The following is an 18,986-nucleotide window of genomic DNA, read 5'->3' as shown; positions in this document are numbered from 1 at the left end:
AAATAGACTTCAATTCACCCTGAGCACAGCACCAAGATATACGCCCACAAACTTTATCCCCAATCTGAACTCAACACCCCCCCCCCTCCCTCTCCCCTCATTCCCCCGTCTCGGCTGTAACACATTATTATTAAAAAAAAAAAAAAAAAAAAAAAAAAAAGCCATGAAATAATAGCAGCAGATGATGGATGTGGTAGAGAGACAGGGACTGTAAAACACACATTAGGATGATACAAGAAAGAATGTGGATATGCAATATGGGGGTTGTAGGTCTATGTATGGGAGATTGGCACTTAACAAAACGAGGCTACAGCACATACTTGGCACGTCACTCAAATATCAATTGTTTTAAGAAATAACAAAAGCCTCAGATATTATTTCTTCTTGGTTGCTTGTACTTCTTACCACCAGCTCAGTGGGTAAACCCTCGAATCCCCCACTTTTTAACCAATACCTGATCTTCCAGTTGGTTTCCCTCCGGGCTTCCTGTTTCCTTTCCTATGGCGTCTGGGACGGGTGCCACTGACACATACTTTCCACCCTTGAATGCCAGCAGAGGCTCTTCTTGTCCGCACAGTGCTTCCAGGAAATATTTCAGTACTGTGACCCGCTTACAATCCGCAGCAATAATCTAGAGGGGGAGAAGGAGGGAGAATAGATAATGAGAAAGGAAAACACTGAGCAGAGGCAGAAGAAAAGGGCCAAGTGTTCCATTAACCCTCTGAGTCTGATCTGCAATGGAGACGCTGAGGTTGGAATAGCACGAGTCCCCTGGACCCTGCTGCTACCACACAACAAAGTTCACGCACTTGTAATCCATACTGACGAAACCTGAAGACCACCTCACAAGACCAAAACACTAAAATCATAGTATAGATTCAATAAATGCAGAACAAAGTGCCATATGCCTTAGAACTACAAGTCTCAGCAAGCACTGCCAGTCTATGAATTACATCTTTAATTCTAAAACCGCAGCATGGCCACAGGTTTTCATTTCTGTGTATATGAATAATTGTATCCTCTATTTTACCAAACTACGGAAATGCATTTGACGCTTTACAGTGAAAAATACAGAACAAAGACAACTGGTGGACAGGTCATTTGGTACATTGTCGGCTTGAGAAGTCTGGGTATCTACAATGTGGTCAAGAGCCATACAAGAGTGTAAAGTCGTAAACACACAAGATATATTTTTAGAAAAATCTGATTAATAATGAAGCACAATATAGGAAATGACCAGAGGGACTGCTGCCAACCTGCTTTCCCACTTCTCTGTTGTCGGCACAGTGGCAAGTAATGGCTGTTTACCTTAAAGGGTATTTCCATCTTATAGTGCCATGACATGTTGCGAATATTTGCAATGACTATGATTTTTGGGGGAATGGTAATGCACATTACTGTTTTTCCCCTGCAAAGCTGTATTAATTCACCTGGCAATCCATGGAAGTGCATATGGCACTAGCCAGATGGTAAGAGACAGGGAGTAGACCGAGTGAGGAGGGAGTTTTATTGCCAAGTAGGGTTCACCATCTATAAAATACATAAGCCCCTTAACAGAATTACCCTCTATAATGTCCACATAAGACTATCCAAATGAAGTGATCATCTAATGTGGACTAGCCCTTCAAGCTCCATTCTGAATAAATCCTCCCTATAGTCCTATTGTGTGCATCACTTCTCTTGCATCTTTCAGAGTGATGGACAGTGTGTATTTGCATATATCAATCCACAGTGGGAGCCTTGTATTCTTTAGTGGGTTCTATTGAGCAATAAAAGGAAATGTTCACCACTGTGGTGGTCCCGTTGGTCTTTTATTACTTGGTCACTAGTCTTAGTGGTCTTGTGCTGGACACAACTGAGGCCAGTGACCAAGCTGCAGTGCTCACCTGGGTACAGGGTTACATCACTGCTGTGGGAAACACAGACCGGACTGGTGCTGCTGGAGCATGGCATCTCTGGTAACTTATTTTTCTTTTGCTATTTATACCAATTCTTTGTTTTAAGTTTTTGTACATCACAGAATATCCTTTAATTAGGGTAAAGAATGGGTAACATACCTGATTTACCTTAAGTACAAAACTAGTCTACTACCTATAAGTTACACTTAAAATTCACTTTCCAAGCAGTGTAATTTTAGAATGAAAGTAATCCGAGAAAATAAAGATCTCTATATAAAAACGTTACCATGACAGGCTAAAATGTGTGAGTTACAGGTAGCAGAGCTGAGTTTGCTATTTGGAACAGCTCACTGTGACGTTATGTGTAGTCAGTGGTTTTATGTAGGACCGCAGGTAATGTGCAGCTGTGTGACCCCCTTCTATGAGCTGCTGCACACAGCATGGCATAAATAGGATGAATTGAACTTTGCATGGCCTGGCTTCTAAATGAACGTCGGTTCCAATACTCTTGCAGCGAGTATAGCACCATACCGTAAAACTCATTGTCCAAAGTGTACCTAGGTATTGGTAACAAAGTTATTTGGGGGAATATCTATAGTTTTTAATTTAAATGCTAGAAATCAAATTAGAGGAGTGATAGGAGTATAACATCTTTGATGTGTATTCAGCGCATACTGTCTTCTAATAAATAAATATACATGGTCCAAAAAAAAATTGAGAAACGTGCAGTATGTAAATATACCTTTTGGGGATGTAGCGGTTAAACACTTCACATGCATTTTTGTTTATAGCTTACTTATTTGGACATATGGTACAACGCGCTTCATGCATATCTTGATGTGTTTTAGGGGATTTTTTTTTTTTTTTTGCACATAAACTCCAAAAATGCTTGAAAACGAATAAATGCCTGATCTGTACAAACCACAAATAAAATGTGCAAAGAAAATTGAGGCCATTTTGTATATTTTTGAGACAAAATATACTTTGGGGGTGGGTTGGCAATAAGAAATTAACAACAAATCTGTCCAAGCTCATTGAAATATGATAGATGAGCTGTGATTGGTTGTGCTTGGAAAGCCAGACGGTTTTGCGGTTAGCTTGCGGTTTTGCGGTTAGTTTCTATACTTGGCCGCTCCTTTGTGAACTTTGCCTTAAGCCTTTGGTGCTTATTTGGTGTACTAAAAAGAGTAATAAACCAATAAAAAGCTATTTAAAAAGTAGTTTTTTTTCTATTTTAGGAAGGTTTTTTTTTTACATTTGCATCCTAGGTTAAAAAGCTATAGCAAAAACTGACTATTGAGAAGAATTGTCCAGTGACAGCAACCAGACATCTATCAATCAGGAGCCTGAAGCAATTATGTTTTTGAGAATGTGCTCATTGAAGTTGTTACAGGGAATGTGTCACCTAAATGTTCTTTTACTGATTACTCAAATACAAAAAAAAAATTCTTTTATTTTAATCTGTTCCTACGATGGTTAATTTTTATTTTATTTTACTTCTCAACAGCATTTAGTAACATGCTTTACCATCAAGCCTCATGGACATAGACAACAATCTGCCCCCTTGAGATGAATGTAAAACATCTCTGAGCATGCTGTGACCTTTGAGGTCATTTCACAGGGAGCGACTATTGTCTCCTCTACTGAGGTCACATTTTGCTGCTATACTATACAGACCACTTCACAGCAGCCTCCTCTTACCACCACAGACAAAACATAATGTCTCAGCTTAGTTTTAGCTCCAGTGGTAAGAATAAAAACTGAAAGAATTATTTTATAATACAGATAGAAAAAATTAAAAATTCTTTAAAAAATATGTTTAACATAAAAACTTTACTTAAGTCAAGTTCTGATGACACATTCCCTTAAAATCCTTTTTGGATGCTACCTCTAAGGCTAAGTTCCCACTATGTATATTTCAGTCAGTATATGTATATTTCAGTCAGTATTGCAACCAAAACCAGGAGTGGATTAAAAACACAGAAAGGCTCTGTTCACACAATGTTGAAATTGAGAGGATGGCCGCCATTTAATGTAAAATATTTGCTGTCATTTTAGAACAACGGCTGTTATATTGAAATAATGGCCGTTATTTACTGTTATATGGCGGCCATCCACTCAATTCCAACATCGTGTGAACAGATACTTTCTGTGTTTTTAATCCACTCCTGGTTTTGGTTGCTATGAGGACCTGACATGAGGACCAAATACTGACTGAAATATACGTAGTGTGAACATAGCCTCAAATTGCCAGCAAAATAAGAGTGCTCCTTTTATTAGGCAAGAAAGTTATTAATTTTCCACTGACTGCAACTGATAAAATCAGCTGTCCATTTTATTTCACATGTGGATATTGCAGATGATTCAGTTCAACCCAATCAGAACTTTTTTTTGGTTCCCTTTTAGCCTAAATAGTTATTGTACATTACAGTGTAGGACAAGACTGTGTCCTACTGCTAAATGGTCAGCACTGTTTCCTTACATCACTGGGGTACTAGTTCTGAATTTGTCCAATGGCAACATGTGAATGGAAATTGTATAAGGTTTTTCTCCCACTTTCCAAGTACAGTGGTACCTTGGTTTAAGAGCATTTTGGTTTAAGAGCATTTTGGTTTAAGAGCTCAGTTTTTCAAAATTGTGACTTGGTTTAAGAGCTCCCTGTTCTGGGTGGGAGCGCGAATGGAGTAGGGGCATGGTCTGCATAGCGGGGTCTACAGCCCTGTACTCTGACCCAGGAAGTCTCCCTCACCTTCCAAATCATAGAAGATCCTCTTCAGGCTGGGGCTTGCATCAGGGGACAGGACTGTGGAGGTAATCTTTCCATAGATGTAACCCCTCTCTCCCCAGACCGAGTGCTACATGTAAGTGCCCACATCTGCCCTGCTCATTCCTTCATGCTCCCTGCAGTCTGTCAGCCCTTGTGTTTCCCATTCTCTCCATTACTGTACAGTAACTTATATCACATATTCTGCTGTTTCTGAATGTTTGTTCCATTTGTTTTACATGTCATTCAGAATAATAAATTATTATTTTTTGGGTGTGGAACCAATTGTCTGCATTTCTATGATTTCTATGATGAAAATTTGCTTTGGTTTAACAGTGGATTTGGATTACAAGCGCCGTCCCGGAACGAATTATGCTCCTAATCCAAGGCACCACTGTATATACTGATGCATGTACCATCTCCCTATAAAACTGACCCTCAGGACTATGCATTTGATTTTGAAAGGGACTTACATAAGTGGCTAAATGTGTCTAGGATTCAGAATATGTTGGTGCTAAATAAGCAATGGAAAATAAAAATAATGTTACACAATAAAAAAGGTTAAAAAAAGAAAAAAGCTCCAAGCCCCAAAAACAGAAAAGACAAAAAGCACCACAGGTTTGGATGTAAGGTCACTATATTAAAACCCTTTGTAATTACTCACCCTAATTTTTTTTGGTCATTAGCCCTTGATCCCTGAGGATGCTTGTGAAACATGTTGGGAAGGCTGCATACTTGAATTTGGCTATATACCTCTCCACTGGTTTACTTAGGCAAAGAAATATGTTGCTTCCCCTGGTGACTACAGTGGTTACCTGATACAGAGTACATATTTATACAGCTATCACTTATCATTTACAAATTACTGAACTAGCGGGATGGGTGTGGTTTTTAATTCTCTCACATGAATAATATTGAGCAAAATATTATTTTAAAGAGATAAATGAATGTTCATTTTAAGTTAGATGAATATAAAGGGTGTTAAAGGTCCCTTAGTGATTCTTTTCATTTGATTATATTTGCATATCCATGTGCGTCAGTTACAGATTACAAATTAAGGCCATGTTCACACAACGTATCTACTGCATAAATCAAGTTAGTTGTTGCAATTTGCAACGACGGCCATGATTTATGCAGAAGATATGTTGTATATGAATGAATGGAATCCTGGCCGGTGCGTGAATACATAGTATATGCGCTCCGGCCGGGATTCCAACTGGCCGCACGAAAAACTGACACGTCATTGCATTGTGTGCAATGGTAAATTGGAATGTAGGCTCGGACAGATACGCCTGCATCCCAATTCAGCACAAATAAAGGCACAGTGGCGGACATATCACTTGTGCAGCCTGTTCAGCTGCACAGGGGCCCAGGCCAGCAGAGGGGCCCTCCAGGTTCGGAATCTGAGTCTCAGCCTAGCGGGTCCCGACCCATAGGTGAAATGTATAGTCCCATCCACCCATGTACCAGGCGCCTAATCATATGCCCTGCCCCCACGGCCCACCAGTGCCGAGATGCCAGCAAGCAAAGCCTGCCCCACATACCACACTCGTCTATTGGATATGTGAGCTACAGCTGGCCACAGCGGCACGATGCCCCTGCCCTACCTTGGGACGTGCGCACCAGTGACATCACCTGGTGGCCGTACACTGGCAATCACGGCATTGGGCATCCTGATGCACCTGCACTGTACTGTAGAGAGGAGATACTAGACACACGCAGTACAGGACATGTAATATCACACTGTACTGTAGAGAGGAGATACTAGACACAGCAGTACAGGACATGTAATATCACACTGTACTGTAGAGAAGAGATAATAGACACGCAGTACAGGACATGTAATATCAGACTATACTGTAGAGAGGAGATACTAGACACGCAGTACAGGACATGTAATAGACTATACTGTAGAGAGGAGATACTAGACACACAGCAGTACAGGACATGTAGTATCAGACTATACTGTAGAGAGGAGATACTAGACACACACAGCAGTACAGGACATGTAGTATGACACTGTACTGTAGGGAGGAGATACTAGACACACAGCAGTACAGGACATGTAGTATCACACTGTACTGTAGAGAGGAGATACTAGACACACAGCAGTACAGGACATGTAGTATCAAACTGTACTGTAGAGAGGAGATACTAGACACACAGCAGTACAGGACATGTAGTATCACACTATACTGTTAAGAGGACATACTAGACAGCCAACTAGTGAATGCACTCCAGTAATAGTGGGATTATACCGGTAAAACAGCCACTTTCATTTGTCAATCATCTAGTTATTTACATGTGCTACAGATCCTGACTGTCTGTAGCATTGTACGTGAGTCTGGTCTCAAGTTAACATTGCTCAGAAAGGAACACTGTTGAAAATATTGTATCTTGAGGCCATTGTAAGTTGAGGGACCACTGTGTATTGTATATTTCTCCAAAGAGGACTTTGCAGCTGTTAAATCTCTGTTGGACGAGAAAAAGTGTATAATTAAGCCAGCTGATAAAGGTGGATCAATTGTTGTTATGGATGTAGACATGTACATAAGAGAAATATATCGACAGTTGTCAGATACAAACATCTATTTACGGGTTTCACGTAACCCACTCACTACCATCCAGAATAAAATACAAGGGGTCATACATAAATACTCTGAGAAAGGCATCATAGACACAGCTATGGCAGACTACCTCACTAATAAAACACCTATAACACCGGTTATGTACATACTACCCAAAGTACACAAACGATTGGACAATCCTCCAGGACGCCCCATTGTGGCTTCGACTGATTCAGTCTTGAGTCCTCTATCTATTGTACTTGAAAAAATTCTGACTCCGCTGACGAGACAAACTAGATCCTTTTTGCTGGATACAGGGGATTTTTTGACTAAACTCAGTGCCCTGGGTCCCATCACAGCCGATGCTTGGCTCGTGACAATCGACGTAGAGAGTTTGTATACGTCGATTGTGCACGAGAAAGGCATTCAGGCAGTATACGATCTACTCGCTAATTCTGAATACACTCCGATACAACGGGAATTTTTCATTGAACTGCTCAATCTAGTACTACGTGAAAATTACTTTCTGTTTGGGGATTCTTATTATGTACAGCAAAGGGGCTCGGCGATGGGGTCAAAGGTGGCCCCTCCCAATGCAAACACATATATGGCGTCATTTGAAGAGAGATACATATATATCCGTGTTGATTTTTTGAGTCATGCTAAATGCTGGTTTCGCTTTATAGATGACGTGTTCTGCATATGGGAGGGGCCACTTGACACTCTTCTCCTGTTTCACACTGCCATTAACCAGGTTTGGGAGGAATTAAAATTCACGATAACACACAGTCAGACTGAAGTAAATTTTCTGGATACCACCATACTGAAGGACAATACAGGCAGGATACACACAGATCTGTATCGTAAAGACACAGATAGGAACAGTCTACTTCATTTTTCTAGTGGTCATGCTCACGCTACAAAAAAATCCATACCACAATCTCAATTTCAGCGTGTTAAACGCATAGTGACCGATCCTGTCAAATGTGAACTATGGTTAGAAGAGATGAAGGGACGTTTTACACAAAGAGGGTATCCCAGAAAGTTACTTACTAATACCTCTGGCAATAGTTCCAACAGGACACGCGACCCCTTACCGCGGATCCCGTTTGTAAGGAAATTTCATCCTTTGAATTATATTGTCGATAGGGTTGTGCAAAGAAATTGGCACATTTTGAGTGAGGCACACCCGACAGTAGAGGAGTTCAAATCACCACCTATCCTATGCAACAAACGGGCACCCAATTTACGAGATAAATTGGTTAAAGCTGATCTAGGTCAGACATCTGACACTTTCAGACAGATGACACTTAGACCCTTGAGAAATGGTACATTCCCTTGTCTTAATTGCCAACAATGTTTTAACATTATTAAAGGTGACACTTTTTTTCATCCACACACTGGTAAGACATTCCAGATCTGGGGTCATTTCACCTGTAACAGCAGAAATGTCATATACTGTCTGAAATGTCCCTGTGGTTTGTTATATATCGGTGAAACAATACAGCGAGTCAGGGAGCGGATTGTCCAACATAAATCCTCAATTCGGCGTCAGAATTTATTACCTGTTCCCGCACATTTTCATGAACACAAACATCAGATCTCACAACTAAGGTATCAGATTATAGAACAGGTTGAACAGCCGAGAAGAGGAGGCGATGTGAAACAGTTATTGAGGAGAAGAGAAGCGTACTGGATCCATCGCCTCCGTACACTAGAACCGCACGGCTTAAACAGAGATTACGAGATCAGCCACTTGGGTTAAGATACATTTATATGACACATTTATTGATTATGTTTCCTTTTCAGATCCAAGACGGAAGAGTAGGATAAACGCTAGTTCCGCTCAGTCCACGGAGCACTATCTCATTACGTTCATTCTATGCGCTCTGTTTATATCTCCTATAGCCATGTGATTGGATTGTTATTTGTTTTTGTTTGGCGCTGTCACTATGGAGGCCAGGAATAGTGACGTCACATTTGGCGTGATTTTTTCTGTTTAAATTGTACCGTTAATCAGTGATCTGTATGCTGTTGATAAAGACCTGTGTGGTCGGAACGCGTGCAGCTTTCACGCAATAAAGATTTACACATGAAATTACAGTTGCGAGTGCCGGGATTTCTTCATTGATGCAACAATTTTACTACGTGCACCGCACCACAGATGAGACCGGAGTGCCGGTGGTTCTGGTATTTGCTGTATGTATATTTATTCATCTTGTACATACTGTACATTGCAGCTACTGACACTGTATTTGCGGGATAAGTAGCAGGAGGATGGCTGGTACATGCCTGCCACGTTGGACACACAAGATGCTGCTAGACACAACCAATCCTGTTCAAAAATAGGATTCAAATGTACCTAGTATGTAAGACAGCAGTAATTGGGAACATAATATAGAGATAGGGATGGTGTACGTGGAAGGACCACCACCATACATGTATAGCAAAAACAAATCCAGGTTCTGATGAACTTGGAAGTTTGTTGCAGGATCACATATTACAATGCTCACAGTTAGAGATGAGCGAAAGTCCATCCGAACCAGAAGGTTCGGCATTTGATTAGCGGTGGCTGCTGAAGTTGGATTAACCCTTTAAGGACAGAGCAAATTTCGATTTTTGCGTTTTCGGTTTTTCCTCCTTGTGCATAAAAGGCCATAGCACTTGCATTTTTCCACCTAGAGACCCACATGAGCCCTTATTTTTTGCGTTACTAATTGTACTTTGCAATGACAGGCTGAATTTTTCCATAAAGTACACTGCGAAACCAGAAAAAAATTTAAAGTGTGGTGAAATTGAAAAAAAAAACGCATTTTGTTTATTTGGGGGAAATGTGTTTTTACGCCATTCGCCCTGGGGTAAAACTGACTTGTTATATATGTTCCTCAAGTCGTTACGATTAAAACGATATGTAACATGTATAACTTATATTGTATCTGATGGCCTGTAAAAAATTTAAACCATTGTCAACAAATATACAACACTTAAAATTGCTCCATTCCCAGGCTTATAGCGCTTTTATCCTTTGGTCTATAGGGCTGTGCGAGGTGTCATTTTTTGCGCCATGATGTGTTCTTTCTATCGGTACCTTGATTGCGCATATACGACTTTTTGATCGCTTTTTATTACAATTTTTCTGGATTTGATGCGACCAAAAATGCGCAATTTTGCACTTTGGGATTTTTTTGCGCTGACGCCGTTTACCGTGCGAGATCAGGAATGTGATTAATTAATAGTTCGGGCGATTACGCACGCGGCGATAGCAAACATGTTTGTTTATGTATTTATTTATTTACTTTTATTTATAACCTGGGAAAAGGGGGGTGATTCAGACTTTTATTAGGGGAGGGGGCTTTTTACTATTAACAACACTTTTTTTTTTACTTTTACACTTATACTAGAAGCCCCCCTGGGGGACTTCTAGTATAAGTGCTTTGATCTCTCATTGAGATCTCTGCAGCATAGATATGCTGCAGAGATCCATGAGATAGGCACTCGTTTACTTCCGGCTGCTGCAGCCGGAAGTAAACGAGTGCCGAGCCGGGGACGGCGCCATCTTGGAGCGGTCCCCGGCCGGCTTCATTTTCGGAGATCGCTCCTCCGGGACAACATCCCGGAGGAGCGATCTCCCCACTAGACACCAGGGATGACGCTGCGTCCGGTAATCGGATGCAGCTGTCAACTTTGACAGCTGCATCCGATTACTGTATTAGCGGGCACGGCGATCGGACCGTGCCCGCTAATACCTACGGTCCCGGGCTACACGCGGCACCCGGGACCGGCGCGGTTCAGAGCGGGGCCGCCGCGCGGCCCCGCTCTGAACTCCCTTACCGGCATCAGGGCGTAAATTTACGCCCGATGTCGTTAAGGGGTTAAACCCTAAGGCTATGTGGAAAACAACATGGATATAGTCACTGGCTGTATGCATGTTTCCCATAGACTTTAATGGGATTGAATATTCGATCTAATATTTGGGAGATATTCATACGAATATCGAATATTCAAATATTTTACTATTCGCTCATCACTAGCCCAAACGCTTCCTGTTATCTGGTGAACATTGTGATATGTGATCCTGCAACAAACTTCCAAGTTCATCAGAAGTGGTGAGTCCCGGGACTTGTATTTGCTAACAACATAAAAGGCATGAGGTTTTAAAAAGGGGTTAATAAAATCATATATACCCCAAAATACAATAATACCCCACCAATAAAATCTACAGACTCCCCACCCCCAGAATATGGTAAGACAAAAAAAAAAAGGTTATCATCATCATGCAAATCTTGTAGAACATGAAATATAATATAATTTTGGTATTGCAGTCATCCTACTGACCAGCAGAATAGAGGTAATGTGATATCTAAGCTGCAAAGAGAAAAGTGCATACCTGCAAGAAAAAACTACCTGGAATAAGAGGGTTTTAAACTGGTGTGTTACTAATGGTTAAAAGGACCATAATGCACGTGCCTGTTCTACAAGATAGTAATTGGTAGGGATTCCCACACACCTCCACCGATAAATACTTTTCTTGTGTCTATTTGACATTTCCATATAGTTCCTTTACTCTAACATGTCTTCTTTCCTACACTGTACATGAGCAGTCATTGTTGTAACTATTCGTAAAGTTAGAATGCTGCGGACTTGTGCTGCCAGCAGTGACATCGCAGCACTCCTAACACACTGCAGGATTCCCGGGATTAGGTTACTCACTCTGCATAACTCCCAGACACAGCTGTACATAAAGCGTTCAGTAATCACTTCCTGGTATAAAAACGCTCTACAACATGGGAGCCACTCTCCATCCACTCATAACTAAGTCGCTCACATATTAATGCCACTTCCTACCAATCCCTGCTGCTGGTGTCTTATTACTTGGGGCACAACTAAAAGATCCTGATAAACCAGCTAAACTCTTCATAAATTATTCAATATGTGTGAGGAATCAACATCTACAAAATAGTCAACGCCTCTTGGAGCTAACATCACTATAACCCTTACATGTGCTGTCCAGGACAAATAGTCTGCTGGGTCAAGTAGCCCAGCCTAACTAACTTAAAGGAGTGTAGAAAGTTTATCCAGGATTAAAGGGGTTTTCCAGCGAAAATCTTGTTCTTTCAAATGAACTGGTTTCAGAAAGTTATATAGATTTGTAATTTACTTCTATTTAAAAATCTTAAATCTTTTAGTACTTATCAGGTGATGTATGTCCTGCAGGAAGTGGTGTTTTCTTTCCAGGCTGACACAGTGCTCTCTGCTGACATCTCTGTCCATGTCAGGAATTGTCCAGAGCAGGAAAGGTTTTCTATGAGGATTTGCTGCTACTCTGGACAGTTCCTGTCTCGGACAGAGGTGGTAGCAGAGAGCACTGAATCAGACTGAAAAGAAAACATTTCCTGCAGGACATACAGCAGCTGATAAGTATGGGGAGACTTAAGATTTTTAAGTAAAAGTAAATTACATATGTATATAACTTTCTGAAACTAGTTGGATTTGAAAGAAAGATTTTCACTGGCTAACCCTTTTAAAAAAGCTTAGCTTCTCTCTCCCAGAAACAGCAGTGTTTTTAAGTACTGTATTAGGTATGATGTTGTATGTATGTGTGTGTGTATTATATATATATATATATTATATATATATATATATATATATATATATATATATATATATATATATATATATATATATATATATTCCTTCAAAATCTTCGGCACCTTTTAAATAAGTCAGACCCCCCCCCCCCCTTTATGAACTCCAGCACTCTGGTATGACTCCACAACCTGGCAGAATTGCTGTGCAGTAGACGGTGTTCACTGGTTATCCAGAAGTTATCCAGCTTTTTCCAGAGGCAAATATAATTCCGGCATATTATTCTGCCCTTTATTGCCCTTAAAGAAAATCCTAGTTATAGCTTTATTCTGTATAGTGCATTAACCCATTATGAACAGTTAGTGCACGTCTGACGTTGCTATGTATAAAACATCCCATGGTGCTGTGGTGGGGAACGTGCACTTGAAATACCGCAAAATACACGGCAGAAATTTTAAGGGTAATTGTGGATTATTGCCACATACTTTCACTCATGGCTGCGTCCGTCATTGCCGTTTTGGACATGGATCGGCCCCATTCAGTGAAGTTAATCTACATCCTGGATTAAATGACTTGTCACCTATTCTCATGTATTTGAAATATGTGCCAAAACCTACGCGTGAAAGTTACAGTGCGAACTATGGTGTAGATTACCACTGAAAACAATGGGATGCACATGGTTTTATCTGGTGCCTATTTTGCTGGGGATGAAAAATACACAGTGGGAACACGCCGGTATGTTTGCAGAGCGCTCTCATATTTTCTTTTCTTCCACTGAAGGAAAGAACAGATCAATAATCACTCGCTGCAGTCGGACGGGGAACTCAGCGCGCGCTGCTCAGCACATTATCAATTACATGAGAACATAGTGCAGGTTGGTGGGCTGGCACTGAACTCTGGATGCCAAGGCAATGCAGCTCACACAAGAGTCTTGTCAAAAAGGAAGTTTGCCTGCGGCAAAGCTACACGTTTCCTCTTACAGTCTAAATTTACATGCAGTTGTTGCTAAGTGTGTCAGCTATATGACCTACATGTGACCTCTGCCTGCAACCTACTTCAACTCTAAGCACCAGGACTTTCCTTTTTCATTGCTTGGACTCTCTGCAGCGTAATGCAAAACACGTGTGAAGAAAACCCACACAGTCAACCTGTTTGCTGCCATGGACACCCCCTCCCCAAAGATCTCTGGCAGGAAATAGGTGCCCTGCCAAATGACTGCCTGAGGTTAAAAGAGGCGGAGGGGGGCAGTCAGCTGCAAAAATGTTCTCCTCACGCACGGGACCCCTTTGCTGAAGGATAGGATAGAAAGACAAGCACAGACCTAACACAGGCAGGGACCAGGCAGTGTGCGTTCTGACATGTCACTCTATAGTGGGGCATATATAGCTATATCATAAGGCAGAGTTCACATCTCTCAAGTCCACCTGTACCTGAACAATAAAGATGACAGTGTGCAAGATTTGTCACACAATGGGTCACCAATAGACCCCCAATGACTTTTCACACTTTATACTACATAAAAAAATTCTGTAGATGACTGTGGGTACTTGTATTACAGATCTGTATAACACAGAGGTAGGAAAGTGCTGAAGATCATCAAATAGTTTCCATTGTTTGCAGCACTTTCCTATTGAGGTATCCTGGTTCACTAATAGAATAAATCAATTAAACAACACCTCGGTGGAACATGATGTGCCCTAGTGTAAGTCAATAGGATTTGTTAGGCGCTGGTGGTCTCCATAGTGCCCTCTGTCAAGGTTTCCAGGAAGAACTGAAACCACAATGTGGATGGTAACAAAGCCATTTATAGAGGACCAGTGGGCTCTGTTTTAATAAATATTTTTATTCCTCATCAAATCATTTTAGAACATCTGTTCTATGCTATGCCATTCCCCTTTTAGGCTGGGTTCACACTACGTTTTTGCCATCATTTTTTTTCCATCCATTTGAAAAAAAAAAAAAAAAAAAAAAAATTGATGGAAAAATCGACGCAACTGTGTGCAACCATTTTGATCAGTTTTTCCATTGACTTCTATTGTAAAAAAAAAAAAAAACAGATCAAAACGCATCAGTTTTTTTAACGTACACAAAAACTTACTTGACCTTATTTTTATGTACGTTAAAAAAATTGATTCATTTTGATCCATTTTTATAATGGAAGTCAATGGAAAAACAGATGCACCATGAAAAAAAAAAATAAAAAAATGAAAAAAAAAAAAAAAAAAACGGATGAAAAAAAAAAGTTGTGTGAACCCAGCCTTAACTTCTCCTGGAAATGTATGAATAAATTGACGATAGGGTGCTACTATGTTACAGTTTGACTACTGGGTGTGGCCTTAGAGTGTGAAATTATCCAATCAGTGCTGTCTGTGACACGCCCAATTATAAGGATTATTCATACTTTCTGGGGGTGAAGTGTGTGTGTGTGTGTGTGTGTGTGTGTGTGTGTGTGTGGTGGAGTTAGAATGAGGAATCACAGAGTGTAACAAAAAGACACGGTTATTTAAGGGGGATAGATCTACTAAAATAAGAGGACAGAATGATACCTACATAGACAGGGTAGTAGTACAGAGAGAAAGGTGGGAAATAAAGATCTAACACCTCATGCCTCCTAAACTCTGTGTGAATAAAAGTAAAAGTGCATGAGGAATAAATTCCATTACAATAAAGACAAACATATGCTAGTAAAAGTTTTACAAAACTGCAAGCTCCAAATAAAGTTCTGTAGGGACCGGTCTCCTATACTTATACAGCACACTATTTTCTTACAGTAAAAATGCCAGAGGGCTCAGGTGAGTCATGAACAAGACACATGGGGGGGAATATGCGCATTTATCTGAAGACATAGATGTTCCTTTATATTAGATAATTCTGTATAACCTCAGGGCATAGCACCTGCCCTGGCCACATGTGTCTGAAAAGGACGCAGTAACTGAAGAAAACAGCAAGACTTTCGACAATATAGATGATATTTCTTATAACTGTAGATTTACCATTTCCAGGTAATTCATGGAACCCAAGAGATCAGCAAATCGCCTCCTCCATGAATGTATGGATGGCATTCAGAGTATTGTCTGCTGATCACACAAGCCATTTGGATTCTGTTAAAACATCTGTTATGCATTATAAAGCATCTATATTATCTATATGTAGGATTACTTATATCTGGAATTTCTGGTACTACTGTTGTATGCAGGAGTGGGTCAAGGAGTAGGCAGAGTAGGTGGTCGAACTAGATCGCCACCGAGTACAACTGCATACATTTCCTGGCATATAGAATGCAAATGTAGGACGTTTCGCCGTCAAGCCTTCCTCAATTGCCAACTGACAGTTGAGGAAGGCTTGACGCCGAAAAGTCCGATTGCTGTACATCTTTGATGAATTTTTTTCTACAATAAAATTTATGAAGCATAAAATGGTGAGTGCCAAGAATTAACTTTTATAATATTATTGAAATTTTCTCACTACTAGCACCACCCTTGACACAGACGTGCCGCCTAAAAGACTATTTTTTAAGATCTTGGATTAAAAGCAGCTATCCGAAGGTACAAGTGGTTGGGGGGGGGGGCAGATTGTGGGTACAAAGTCGCTTTAAAGCGGTTGTTGAGGCTAACAAAAACATGGTTGCTTTCTTCCAGAAACATTGCCTCTAATGTCCTCAGTTTGGGTGTGGCTTTTGCAGCAAGGTTTCATTGAAGTGAATGGAGCTGTAATACCACACCCAGGGGTGGCGCTGTTTTTGAATTAAAGTGGCAGTAATTATTCTTATTCTAGATAACCCCTTTAAAATTGTTGCAAATTCTTGACGTTTACAGACATCCCAGCTATTTATAAGGTGTGAATACCCACTTCAGATACACTAACAATACACCCCCATTGTCAACAGTCAGTCATAACCGGTGGTTGAGATGTCATCATGGTTGACATGTCACTACAACGGGTTGTAAATGGCCTGCCTAGTCATATGGAATGTCAGCAGACGAGAGTGTAAACACAAGAGGAAGGCGACGCAATCATCAGTGACAGCAGAACACTGAGGAATTCTGAAAGTAATTCGATTAAAAAATATTTTATTTTTTTTGCCTGATGAATCTCCAGTGGGGGCATAATTGAGATATTTCTAGTTTTCAATAGGTAAAGGGGGTAAACTTTAGGCAGGCTATTTGACACTGTTCTTCAGTAAAAAAAAAAAAAAAAAAAAAACTGCAGGTATAAGGGTCATAACCTCTTAAAATAAATTCAAAATTATAAACACTGTTTTCCACAATTAGAAATTAACTATTTTCTGGTGAACCCCACATAAAAACTGTGGGGTAAAGATTGTGCAATAAATTGTGACTTTTTAATTACCAAAATGCATGTGTATGGGGATGATAAGTTCCCCTCTAAGGGTGAGTACACATATAAACTTACCCTTAAAATCTATTTAAAAAAAAAAAAGTTTTCATGCTTATAATTTTTTGTAGTTGATGTTATAAGCAAGCCATGGTAAACCCCCTGCTATACAGCATGACGTATGAATGAGGCCGTAGTGCATGTCTAATGAAAATCTCATGTGTTTAGTCTTAACGGGACAAGCACGGTTCGCAGACTGAATGCCCACCTCTGAGTCATCAATTTGTCATGGGTATACACCATATCCTATGCGGGGGGCTATGGTCCACATGAAGCATGCATGAATCACAGAGTGACACTCCAGCTTATTTCACATCTTTGGTGTATATCTCTTTAAACTGGAACCATTACTCCAGCTGCGAGTACAGGGTTTTATTTCTATATAGAGTGAGCAATAAACATATTTCACCTTCTGACCAGATGTTTAACAAGTCACCGCATTAACAAGTACCACTGCCTGAAGGCTACAACTCATAGATCTAGGTAAAGCCGCGCTGTAAGGTACAGGAAGGCAATGTGTGGTAGGAGCAAACTGTAAACGTGCCCTGAGAGCACATATGCCAACCACAAGCGAACAATAACGAAACCCAATGACCTTGTGACCTGTCCTTGTGGCTTCTTAGTTTTGTGGTGGTTATTTATGCATGATAGCAGTTTCTCTAATGGAAACTATGTCTGTACTTGGTTTACAGCCCTGTACAGCTAATGCAGGTGAATAAAGAGCAACACGCAGGCAACATTCTGCCGAACAGATGGCTAGCTCCTGGCATAGGACAATGGAGGGATATAAAATGCTATATGTTTATTGTAATGTACAGTATACGCTAAATGGTTGACATGCTGCAGGTACGCAATTACAACTGGCAATACTAAAAAAAAAAAAAGTTCAAAAGTCCATCAGGTTCTACAGATTTTATAGTAATAAAACAAAAAGATTTTTTTTTAAAAGCACCCTGGAATCTTTTTTTGTCATATAGTACAACATATGCCATAATTCGAGAAGAATGTACAGGTTCTAGGGTACACCGAATATAGTCCATGTGGCACACATAGGGTTAAACCCTAGATGGAGTGCAGTAAGTGATAAATAGGTCTGTCTTGTCACTCACATTATCATATGTAATACAGCTGCAGTCTGTCTCCTGTAAGGGGTTTCTGCTCTTACATACAGGGGACAGCAGAGTCAGGCTGCATCACGCAGCACACCCAGAATATAACTGCAGCTAAGAGCCAGTGTCTATAAGGGCAGATATTGCATCTACAGCAACAGTATATGGGAGGGTCACAGAAATGGTGGAGCTGCAAGGGAAAATAAGTGGTCCAAGTTGCCAGAAGAGAGATAATAGGCGATGAATTATTCCGTTCATAGGAAATCAGCTGACAAAGGAAAGACCGAGATCCTATATACACACACACTCCAGCATGATATTTCTTGGTGGTAAGACTGATAGTCACATGACCCAGCTGAGCTGGGATGAAATGGATGACACTGCAAGAATATTGCAGGTGAGTATGCATCATATGGACCCCCAAAAAATATAGCTGAGGTTATAAAAAAAAAATATATTTATACACATACACACACTGTTACTACTACAACTCCTCATGATTATACATATATTCTTTTTTTTTTTTTTTTTTTTTTTCAATGTTTAGGAAATCACTTATTCCCCAGGCCAATAAGGCTCTGTTCACATCAGTGCTTTCAATGAGAAAACAATTAGATTAACTATATTTAGAACATTTTTTTCCCTTCTTATTAGGGTTCAAATTTAT

General features: G+C 40.3%; 1 protein-coding gene across 4 annotated transcripts in view; it reads right to left on the bottom strand.

Moving 5' to 3' along the window:
- Positions 1-18,986, bottom strand: part of SMG6 (SMG6 nonsense mediated mRNA decay factor) — a 177,129-nt gene that overhangs the window by 19,565 nt on the left and 138,578 nt on the right. For all 4 annotated transcript variants that reach the window (XM_069945683.1, XM_069945684.1, XM_069945686.1 and 1 more), the window contains one exon: positions 455-631. In XM_069945683.1, the coding sequence (XP_069801784.1) occupies positions 455-631 (177 nt within the window). The remainder of the gene's footprint in view (positions 1-454; positions 632-18,986) is intronic.

The sequence above is a fragment of the Dendropsophus ebraccatus genome, chromosome 11 (genome assembly GCF_027789765.1).
Source record: "Dendropsophus ebraccatus isolate aDenEbr1 chromosome 11, aDenEbr1.pat, whole genome shotgun sequence".
NCBI classification, from domain to species: Eukaryota; Metazoa; Chordata; class Amphibia; order Anura; family Hylidae; genus Dendropsophus; species Dendropsophus ebraccatus.
The sequence above is the reverse complement of the archived record's forward strand: the minus strand, read 5'-3'. Positions and strand labels throughout refer to the sequence as shown.